Source organism: Limulus polyphemus, unplaced genomic scaffold (assembly GCF_000517525.1).
Source record: "Limulus polyphemus unplaced genomic scaffold, Limulus_polyphemus-2.1.2 Scaffold4405, whole genome shotgun sequence".
Classification (NCBI taxonomy): domain Eukaryota; kingdom Metazoa; phylum Arthropoda; class Merostomata; order Xiphosura; family Limulidae; genus Limulus; species Limulus polyphemus.
The window spans coordinates 54,004-66,631 of NW_013670015.1; the positions used below are offsets into that span (position 1 = coordinate 54,004).

The following is a 12,628-nucleotide window of genomic DNA, read 5'->3' on the forward strand; positions in this document are numbered from 1 at the left end:
AACATTGCTCAACATCATGAAAATTAAACCTTATTTTCAATAAGCAATCCTGAAAAATATTTGGGGGTGCTTAACTTTTTTCCAGGTGTATATTTTGATTAGAAAAGGACACTAATTTAAGTTTAACCCATCACCAGTCAAGACATTTTAGAGCTATTGCATGTTTTTCATACATTGATAATTCAAGGATTTTGCTTATTACAAATTCATGAATGACTAAATTAACAGCTGTTTTAGGACATGAAAGAATTGATCGCAATAAAGTTAGTGGTAACGTTGATTGTGTGATTTTTCCATCTCTCCATCAAAAGTGTTTGGCATTTTATTGACAAATATGTATCAGCTAAATGATAAAGGGTTATATGGGAACAAGAATAGATTATACTGACAGTGATGCAAAGAGTTTCTTTCATTATATATTTTAATTAGGAAAGGACACTGCTTTAAAGGGGAACAAAAGAATATATTACACTGGTTGTGATGCATAGATTTTCTTTCATTATTTATATTGATTATTAAAGACACTATTTTAAAGGGAAACAAAAAGTTACTGTTATACCATGCTTTAGAGAAATTAAAGCTCATATATGTAACTACCAGAAAAGTCGCTCTAACATCAGGATCTTGACAAGCTGAATGGTGTGCATGAAATTGCTTCTGACTTCTTCTAACTGCATCTTGGCAAGAAATTTGCCGTGGTTCTCTATTTCTGGTTTGTTCCTGGCTTCTTCTCACTGGATTTTGCTCTAAGGTCAGGATCTTGAAAAGCTGAATGGTGTGCATGAAATTGCTCCTGACTTCTTCTAACTGCATCTTGGCAAGAAATTTGCCGTGGTTCTCTATTTCTGGTTTGTTCCTGGCTTCTTCTCACTGGATTTTGCTTCATAACTTGGTGAGCAAACCTATCTCTTTCTTGCTGTAACTTGCAACCCGACGTTTCATTTTCTTTCTCAAAATTTCAGTCTTTCTCCGTGATAAGTCACTTTTCTGTTTGGCAGCATGATTTACGATTTTTTTAATCACTTAAAACATGTACTGAAGTAAAAAAAATACATCTAGCTACTATAAAATCCTGTAAATTTGTATGAAAACAACTCCTTTGGTCACATAACAATCCATGGTGTACTCTTGGATTCTCCAGCAGAAAAAATCACTTTTCTTCTGAAATATCACAATGATTCTTCACTAGGTAGACTCACTTTTAAATTCTGCATTAAATTCACCTTAACATAATTTTAGAAGTTTGATTAAAAAATTAGTTTTCTTGATGATAATAAATGTAGAAAATTAATGTACATTATTAAAAAGGAAAGAAATACCATTTCTCCATTCAGGAAGCAATTTAAAAAAAAAATGTCATAAAATTAAAACCTATTATTTTTTTAATTTTAGTGAGGGTCTATTTTGTATAATTTTTCGTTTTGGTAGACACATGCTCTAAATAAACTTTTAATAACAGACCCAATTGTAATGAAACTTTGTTAAGAACTTGCCCTTATGACGTTGAAAAATCTTGCAAAGTTTCATTAAATCAGACTTAAACTGTGGGAGGAGTTTTGCAGACAGACAGACATTAGCCTCTTATATATATAGATAAAAATCATTTAAGTGGCCTGAAAAAAAAAGAATGGTTTGACTTGTGTTTCGATTTGTTTTGTTTTTTTTCATGAAATAGAAGTTCAAAACAAATTAAATTGAGATATGTTGATATCTTTAGTTTCCTTTCAATTCATATACCATCCACTAATTATTTCAGTGCTTTTTCTTATAACCTCCACTATAGAGTACATTTTACAATGAGCTGTAGGATTGGCCCATAAAACCACTTGCAGGCCCCTAAAATGCATGTTTTGTGGGCCTAGCTGTCTCCCTAAAAAAGAAAGTTAAGTGTGAGCCCTGGAGTTTTTTCTGCACTTTATATTACCAACCAGTCAGACTTTTACCTAACAAAACCACAAAATAAATGTTATTGGGAAGATCCTAGACATTAGCATAAGAATAAGCTTTCTAAAATTACATGTCTTTTTCTTTTTAATAATCTTCAAGTACACTTCATGCTCACCAACAAGTCCCATATCTAAATTATGGAAGTTACTCAGACTGATCAGTCATCATCATCAAATACAATTAAACAATATCATTCAACTGAATTGAGTTAACAGGTCAACAATGGGTCTGACACTATTAACAATAAATTTAAACAGACTAGAAATGCATAAGAGGTGACACATGTTAGCCAATACTTGTAAAGACTACCGACATCTGTTAAATATGACTACACGAGTAAAGGAAACTATGAACAATCAATTATAATCATCAAATACGACAAAATAATATTATTCAAATAAACTGAGTAAATATTTCAACAGCAACTGAGTTTAACATTGTTAACAATGAAATCTAAATGGACTAGAATGCTTAAGATCAGCTACTACAGCTTATAAAGACTACAACTGCCTGACTAAATCTGACTAGTACGTAAACTGTGACCAACACAGTTGTTACTGTTAAATAAAAGTTAACGAAAATATGTTGAAATTGATTTGACACTAAGAAAACTATCTGAGGTTCTTGCCTTTTCTGCAGTAACTGTATGTCTTTTACCAGTGAGGGTAAGCTTGGGCATTCTTATGTTCTTTACACACCTGGTGTTATACAAGTGAACTTCTCTAATAGTTGAAACAACCAGTAACAAATATTTGACCTGATTTTCCATGACTGGCAGTGTCAACACATATCTCACATTGTATTCAACCATTATTATCCAGAACAGGCCATTTAGACTGGAACCTTTCGGGCCTACTATGTTTACTGGATTAACTTGAAGAAACATCATTACTACAATTAGATATTGACCCAGATTCTACCAATGCCACATTTTTCAAATGTTATATGAGCTCAGAAATATGCTGAGAATCATCATCATCACACTTTTTAAAATTATTTAAATAACAGTAAATGGATTTAATACTCTAACATTATATCATCAGGGAAAATCATACCATCCACAAACCAGACTGACCGATTTAACTAGCTCTGTTAATCAGTGAGATGAATAACCAGCTTATCAAGGTGACATATGAAATGACCTTACATTGAAAGACAAGTATTGCATAATCATCTAGACACCTGACAGTTACAAAAAGTACATATTACCTAAAATAAGAACACTACACAAATGCAATTATACAAACACCACTGAATATTGATATTTATGGGTGCATGAGTATCCATAAATAATATTTCTCTTACATAATGGTTATCTATGCAATGTACATACAGGTGAGATCCTTTTCACCTGAATTATTATTTTTTATATGTGATTCACATACTGATAAGTATAGTGGGGGAACACTGTTAGTGTTTCTGATTATTATTATTTTCAATTATTCAAAGTCTCCAAGTCTCATAGTAATAATAATGGACTCAGGTATATTCAGATAAGCTCAGTATTACTCTGTAACAGATATCTTGTTGTCCCTCCTGTTATTCAGCAGATCTATCCCACTGCTTTAAGAATAATCAGTTTTTTTTGAAGATACCACAGAGAGGATAGGAAGGAGAACATTTTAGTGCTGTGGCCACAGGATATCTTACTGCAAAATGTTCTGTTTTCTGTTGACACGTGTATTACTTTTTATTCCTATTATTGTGTTAATTAAGTTTAGAAAGGCTTTATGTTATCAGGAATTGCATATTCTACAACTCAAAGATTGTATGAGAGGGTGGTTAAGTCTAGAAGTCCTTTCCTGGGCACTGGACTTTCACTGATGCTGTAAAGGTTCACATCTTCTGTCTCATTGCAGCCAACAACTCAGGAAGAAAAGCTGCCAAGGTCTTTCCCTGTAGATAAAATCACTGAGGGGAAAGCATGAATGACTGAGAATCATCATGGTGGTGTAGTATATGAGTAGTCTGAAGCAGGTTGGAACACTCTGTATAGGAATCCAAGACTTTTCTCACCAGCTCTGGCTGAAGCCACTCAAAAATACAAAAGATTGGAGACACTATTGGTAGATGTTGACCACTAACAGGAGCTATCTTACCAGAAAGTGATACGTTTGACAATAAATGATAAATTAGGTGAACAATAGGGCAGTAGTCTGACTTTCTGAGCCAGGATGTATACTGCCAAGACAAATGTGGATCACAGAGGACCCTAGGGTCACACAAAGCTGACTGACAAGTTGCCAATGGCAAGTCACTGCTCTGTTATCCTAGGCCAGGAATCAACTATTCACACAAGAATTGGTCTGTGAGACTGCCTACCACACTGTGCCAGTAATATCAAAGACAATGTTCAGATGATGGCTGATAAATTCTGGCTATGACCACAGTTCCCCATGAATGAATCAAAACCAGATCTCCCTCCTCCCAATATTCAAGGGTGCAGTAAAGGAAAGTCTAGATCATTTCCTGCAGTGTTTCATAAACGTAACTACTTGTGATGGCTGGTTTCTAGAGAAAGCTGTACAATGCCTGATCTTGAATCTAGGTAGACTGACTCTAGCCTTCATGGAGCACTTGAGAAAGGCACAATTTTGGGACAGTGAGTCAGCCATTTCCAAGTTGTACCAAGAGTTTGACCAAGTGGAAAATAAGACAATCCAAGTTTAAGACTCAGAAGAGATGTACTGCAGAGAGCCGTACCATTTTCATTGTAAGGCTTACTCTGCAATGACTTCAGTGAATTGTGAGGATATCCTTGTTGAGTTTACATACAGGCCACCCAATGAAAATATGATGCACTGCATGGGTATGACATATCTTTTCATCCTATCTAAGGCAGTTTTGGTTGTAGTATAGTATGAAGTAGAAAATTCAAATCATTCACAAGAGAATAAGAAACAGTGGCTATATCTTAAACAGACTGTCCAACCCAAACATCCTAGTCATACCAAGATCAAGAACACCCAAGGGTTGACCAACCACCCACACATCCTAGTGCTGCACTGCAACCACAGTGGTATTCAGTGAATGGACAGGGCTATTCTGATCCTCCTATGGTTTACATGTTGCAGCCTATGCCAATGATGCCTCCACCTAAACATCATCCTGGAAGAGAGGAACAAAAATAATTGTTTTGTGTGTGGATATTGGGTCACTTTAGAGTGAGCTGATCATACCTTTCCAAATAGCAGGTTAAACAAGACTATCAGTTCAGATCAATGGCTCAAGAGGTATACACAAGCAAACAAAAGGCAGTGAACAATGCCAGCACAGCTCTGAAAAAGTAACTCAACCCAAGTTGGGCCTTGTTAATGAACTGGGAGAGTGCAAAGGACAACTTGCACTGAACAGTTTGGTAGTTAGCACAGTTTTCTCAGGCTGGATGAGTCTTTCTACAGGGTTTTGAAAGTACAAAGGTAAAAGATAGAGTTCCTGGGTTATACAAGAGCAGCCATTCAGGCCAGTCAACACAATTTTCATCCTGGTAAGTGAAGATAAACTATACATGAATGGAATGGTGACTCTCCCACATTTTCTAGGAGGCATCAGTTCTGATATCAGCATCCTTGTGATGAACATACCAGTTATCCAATTTCAACCTGACTAGGCCCAGAAGCAGTGGAGTGCATGAGTATATGTGGGAAAGAAAGTCACAGTATCTATATATACAATCAATGGTAGTCCTTGGTTTATGATGGACAAAGTCTAGTGCATCTCTGCTAAGTGATGCAATTACCGACCTCATGCAAGAAATAAGCTTGGGCAGTTATCTGTCTGAGGAGGGATGAAGACCTGGTATTGTTTCATAATTATGGATGATCAATTATCTGGCTCTATACTGGAATGGTCAATGGCACAGCAAGCAAAGTGGAAGTAAATGAGTTATTTAAGGATTGTGCAGACAATATAAACTAAAAGCAATAGGAGCAACTCAGTGAATTGTTGGCTGTTGATGGATTTTAGGGACCAGATGGTGTAAAGGGTTGAACAGCAATCACACATCACAAAGATACATGTAAAGGAAGTCCAATTAAACAACCACTGTGCAAGCTTCCCTGGAGCACTAGGGATGTAATTAGCACTTAAGTACAATAGACTTTAAGGAGCAGGATCATACAGTCTTCATAGAGTATTAGGTTGTCTCCAGTAGTAATTATCAGAAAAATGGAAAATATACCTAAGTTCTGTATTGATTTTACATGGGTGAATGTCATAATTTGTATTTATACCTTTCCAAACCCAAAAAAATGATTGTATGTATGCACTGGAAGGGGCCAAACAGTTCAATACATTCAACCTGATATCCAAATCCCAGCTTCTGTGAGTTTTACACCACAATATTAGAAACAGATTCAAATGCAGGCTTGAAATGAAATTGGGAAAAATGTGCAATTGTGCACCCAGAATTGAAATTTCTTGGTCCTATTTTGTGTAGAAATGTAATCTTCATGGATCCTGCTAAAATAAAAGAGGTGTGAGGTCACCCTCAACCTGTGACCAAGTCTGCAGTTTCTTAGATTTTGCACTGTACTATTGATGGGCAACTTCTCTAAGATCACTACGCCATTATCAACTCTTATAAAAGTTTAGATGCACTTCAGATGAGTGAGGAATGTCAGCAAGCATTCCAGTATCTGAAGCATGCCATTGTAGAATCCCCATTGTTGGCATATCCACATCATGACTGTGAGTTCTTGTTGGACACTAATTCCAGTGATAATGGATTTAGAGTAATGTTATTGAAGTTGAGAAAAAGTAGAATGTTTGAACATGTATGCTAGCACACTCTCATGTTTCTTTAATGCAGATACTGTATGATGAAAGAACTGCTTGCAGTCTTAGTCTTGAAGAAACACTATCAACACTACTTATATGGTAGAAAACTTCACTGTTTGAGTTGACCATGCATCATCAAAATGGTTGATGAACTTTAAAAACCCAGAATGTATGATAGCATTGCAGGAGTATGATTCAGTCATACATTAACTCTATCAGCAAGGGCTTGGTCTCATAGACAGACATCGTAACCATTTTGTGTTTGTTATAATTTGTATGATATAACTTTTAAGTTAGTAAGCATATCTTCACAAAATTTTGCAGATCATAAGTGAATATTACAAGACTTTCATTTGCAAAATACCAGATTTTTTATTAAGTTTTAAGTTTTTAAGTAATATTTTTATCATGTCTTTATTCTTTTCAAATGTTGACAATCAAACAAGCAAAGTAATTTTCATTTTAAGATTAAAAATACTTTTATGCATCAAATAATTTTCAAATTTCACATGCAAAATCTTTATAACCTCCAAATAATTATCAAATGTTTTTAAGAAAAAACTTTATATATCTGTGATTTTCACTATCAAATCTCTGTATGGGTTCAGTTGATTTGGTCGTCCTTGTAACCACCAGAAAAAAATTAGCAAATAAACATAAAGTCTGCTTATTTCATTCTAGAATGACTACAAATTATAACATGAAAACACAAGTGTTTAGTTTAAATAGCTCAAATCTCAAAAAATGATACATTATATATATATTTATTATTTTTATTATATTGAACTTTCACCCCTGTCTGGCTAACACTACAGAAGTTGCAATGACATGGCACATGTGCACTCATGTTGTAAATGTTATCATAAATGTTATCGGATCCAATGGGTAAATCAGGATTTTCAGCCAGATGCTCAGGGTATATTTATCATGTGAAATTATGTATTGCAGTTCTTAGTTAAAGGGTTTTATCAGGAGTCATCCACAATATTCACATGCTAATAAAAAAAAAATTAATCATTCCAGTCTCTCACCATCATGCAGTTATGAGAACTAAAATATAAGACAAATGTGATGATCAAAATTCATTTTATTATATGCTGACATAGATAACTATAGCCAGTTACAAACTTTAGGATAAAATAAACACTACTTCAAGAGAACAGGACAACTGGTCTGTGAACATATTCACAAGCTCTGGAACACGCCAAGCTCAAAAAGTGAAAATCTCTTGATCCAAAAAAAGATGATTCAATAGGAAGAATCTCATCACACTTTTGAATTCCACAGTATTCCAACAAATACATCCCCATCTCTATTATTCTCACAATTAATTCAAATTGTTTAACTACAAATAAAACAAAGACAGAAGCTTAAGGTAGAACAAAAATGAGATACATTAACTCTCTTAAAACAGGCTCAGTCAATTTGACTAACCACACGACCTCTTTGTACTCATTTAAAGTCTTTACAGATTTGATACTACTAACATTTAATATGGTGTGTATATCTTCACAAAATTTGGCAGTCCTTCAGTAAACATTACAAGTCTTTCAAATACAGTCATATTTTTTAGTGAAATATTTTTAATAAACTAAAAAAAGATTTGTTCGTGAATATATCTAGTAGTTGTTTTGAATAATCCATGTGCAACGTGATTTTCGTGTTAAGATTAAAAATACATTTCATCATCTCAAAAATCTCAAATTTTATTTATATAATCTCTAAAACCTTTTAAATACATTTTCAGTAAAACTTATTTGTTATTTTCTCCCCCCTAACTCTATAAAAGGTTGTTCGATTTGATCGATCTCGTAACCACCAAAATAAATTTTAGTTACCCTTTTTTTTCTTTCTAGAATGACTTTCTATTGTAACATGAAACAACATTCATTTATCCTAAGTAGCTTTAAACTGATAACAGTATACATCTATTTATTATTAAATTTATTTTTTCTTGCCCTTTGAGCTGTGTCTAACTACTATTAACACCATTATAAGTTGTAAATCACTTGGGGAATATGGAGATCACATTACCCATGAGCTGCTCATGAAACATTTTTATTATATTACTATTATTTATTTTACCTAATCTAACCTAAAGAGATCCCTATTTTTACATTTTACTAACTTTTATAATAATAAATAAATTATAAACATGAAAAACAAGAAATAAAATACTTACCTAGTATTTTTTTTTTTTGCTGTCAACTGTCGATGACATTTAGCCCTAATTTTTTTTATACTAATAGTAGTAATGCACGAAATAATTTTTATTTAATTAAATAATTCACCCAAGAACATACAATAATAACATGCAAAAAGCAGACAATTTCCTCTAACTATCACAATTTTTCTGGCTTTCTAACTATGCGACAACAACATTACAATTTCATCCAAGCTAGTCGTTTACCTTTCCCATGGGAACAAAGCTTGTACTAACAGAGAAATTGACAATTCTCCATTCAGAAAACAACATAATATGATATGTCAGTTTATAGATCAAAACCGTGGCTTTCTATTGGTTATAGATAGAACTAAAAGTAAGAGAGAACTGTTAACAAATCTTGAAAGAGAGGATGTGACAGGAAGGTGTGGAAAGAGGGGTCTGTTTTTATATTTGATGGCTCTGTAACCAAACTATGCGACAACAACATTACAATTTCATCCAAGCTAGTCGTTTACCATTCCCATGGGAACAAAGCTTGTACTAACAGAGAAATTGACAATTCTCCATTCAGAAAACAACATAATATGATATGTCAGTTTACAGATTAAAACCATGGCTTTCTATTGATTATAGATAGAATTAAAAGTAAGAGAGATCTATTAACAAATCCTGAAAGAGAGGATGTGACAGGAAGGTGTGGAAAGAGGGGTCTGATTTGCTGTTTGATGGCTCTGTAACCAAACAAAATTAAAGGCTATAACAATTATGGTTTGTCTGAGCAATGATGATTTTATAATGAGTAATTTACGTTTAATTTCATATTTATTTGATTGGTGGTAAATAAAATAGACAAGAGGAGATGCCTAAGGAAAATGTGTCCCACTAGGGGAAATTCAAGATTTTTTTAAATATTGCCTTATAAAGTTAAATACATAAAACTTATATCCTATTAAAATATGGATTATTATTAGCTACAGTTTTATGCTACACAAACTGCATAAATAAAAAGTAATGTAATAAAATTTTGAATGTAAGTCACAAAAACCACGTGATGCACAGTAAATGATGCCTGGGCAGATAGAATTAAGGTAAGAACTTTTATTGTGAACATTATAATTTGTAACAGACAAAATACTGGACATAATGAACAGACGTACAAGTCACAAAAGCACAAAATGAATCAACAAAATCTTCTCCTATTAAGACACAAAATTTACAGAGAAAAAACAAGAAACAAAATTTGTATCAAAGCATAAGCATGTTTTAAAAAACGTTTGGGGAAAAGGAAACAGAAGTGTAATAGCATGACTTCTGGAGAATAATTAGTTTTAAAGCCTGAGAAAAATTCCCTAATTATAAGTACTGATCCATTCTTATAAAAAAGGACTAGTATGAAATAACATCATTAGAAGTAAAGGTAGGAGAGGACTACATTACTAATTGTAATAAAACAATGAAAGTTAATTACACAGATATATGGGCATGAGAAAATTATCACAATTGTAAAATCACTACTATTCAAAATAAAAATAATACTACACTATACATGTATTTTTTCTTATTTGTCTTAATTAGCTTATTGCAAATTTCAAATAAGAGTTGTGAAAAACAGCTTTTCAGATTTATGTCACTGTCCAGGAAGCCTTTCATTCAATACCGCAGATCATCAATTAGAAATAAAACACAATTTTACCAAAAGTGTTTATAATAGTGCAGTACATAAAAGTTGTTTAAAACATTTTTAAATGTCCAAATCATTTAATGGACTCGGAGATTTCAAGACCTAATCCTACTTGCAATTATGATTAACTACCTTTAGTCTTTCAAGGTGTCTTTCACACATCCAAATGTTTATTTTACTTGAAATAACCATTTTTAGTCCATAACTCACCTGCTTTTTTCTTCTTCTAGGCGAATCATTGCTGTTTCCAAATCCATGCTGTATTCTGATTTGACCTTTGACTCTGGATGATGATACTGAAAACCCACATAAATATATAAACCATTCACTACGCAAGTGTGCATACATAATGTAAAAACTTTTTTTGCTTTTTACACTCAACAACAATATTAATTTTGTCTACATATACTGCTATAACATTCTTTAAAATGATATTTTTAGATTTTACAGAAGATAACTCCAAGTAGCTATCTTTGGTGTTGTACAAACCAATCTCTCAACTGGGACCATATCTAAGAAACAGAAAAGGACACCATGAATCTTCACATATCTTGTGAATTCTTCCAAAACTTTCAAGCCCCCTCAAGTTATTCGAGATCCACAGGCCTAGGACATCACTCCCAGGAGCCTATCTAAGTCCCTTTCAATGTCTTGGATTCTAGTGAGACATCTTTAGGATTCTCTCAGGATCTCCAAAGCCTCCTCAAACCCAACAAACACACATATGTATATATATATATCCCTCAGGTTATTACAATTCTTTGGTCTTACCCAAAACAAACACCTCATTATGTTCTCTTTAATATTGCATATAAAATATTTCATCCAACACAGCACTGATCATACTAACAGAACAGAACACATCCACAGTTAATTACCTGACAAAACCAACTTTTGGTCTCTCACCCAACTGGGCCAAAATTTAGCTGGTCTTTTCTTCTTCTTCTCCCCTTAGTCCCTTCATATGGGGTCGGGGTGTCTCATGATCCTTCTTCATTTAACCCTATGACTACCAGGGCCTAACATTTAAGGTCATAAAGTTGCTCTTGTCATATTTCATTCCAAAATAAAACTAGAGAATGAACTTGTTTGAAACTTGACAAGAACTTTCCGAAAGGTATGTAGTTTCAAAAATATTTAATTTAGGATATTTGTTATTTAATGTAATTATTTGCACTTGGACTCTAAATAGTTCATCTGCAAAGTGATTGTTATGTTAAGTATAAAAATACTTTTTTTTATCTTACAGTTTTCAAATTTCATTTGCATAACCTTCAGAACCTCCAAAATGAATATCAAAAGTTTTTAAGGTAAATGTTTATAATTTATTTTTCATTTTCTCTACTATATCACTAACTCTTGCTATTATCATCAACGTACAGTGCAATGAAACGTTTAAAATTAAGAAATAGAAATATGTACATACCTTTTAACTCTTCACATCTTTACCTTTTCATTTATAGTTTATTTTTAGTGTTTCATTTTCCTTCCCTGTTCTTTACCGTCAATTATTTAAGTCAACACACACCAATGGGTACCCGCAAGCAACATAACAGTTTCATCAGCACAGATACTTTAGCCTCAAGCAAAATTTTTAAATGAGGCTTACTTATGTAAGGACTTGTATCGCAGAAGTTTCTCGGAAAGAATTTCTACGAAAAATTAACAAACGAACACAGAGACGTCACAAATTGTTGTCAGAGAGTGGGATAGAAAAGAAAAGAAAAAAAATGGAAACGAGAAGTGGCAAATCAAACTACAGCTTAGCAGATTTGATGGCAGCAATACAAGAACAGCAAAAGAAACAAGAAGAGAGATTACAACAGTTGTTGGAGGAAAAAGAAAAGAAACAAGAGAAATTACAACAGTTGTTGGAGGAAAAGACAAGAAACAAGAAGAATGAGAAAAAACAAGAAGAAAGATTACAGCAGCTGTTGGAAGAAAAACAAAAGAAACAAGAAGAATGAGAAAATAAACAAGAAGAGAGACTACATCATTGGCAACTGAAACAAGAAAGGAAACAAGAAGTACAAATGGAAAAGCTTAGTAAATTT

At 33.3% G+C, this 12,628-nt stretch overlaps 1 protein-coding gene across 1 annotated transcript in view; it reads right to left on the reverse strand.

Annotated features, from left to right (window-relative positions):
* Positions 1-12,628, reverse strand: part of LOC106471093 (rootletin-like) — a gene marked incomplete at its 3' end in the record, with an annotated part of 80,392 nt that overhangs the window by 49,509 nt on the left and 18,255 nt on the right. The window contains exon 3 of the mRNA XM_013931680.1: positions 10,785-10,870. Within this exon, the coding sequence (XP_013787134.1) occupies positions 10,785-10,870 (86 nt within the window). The remainder of the gene's footprint in view (positions 1-10,784; positions 10,871-12,628) is intronic.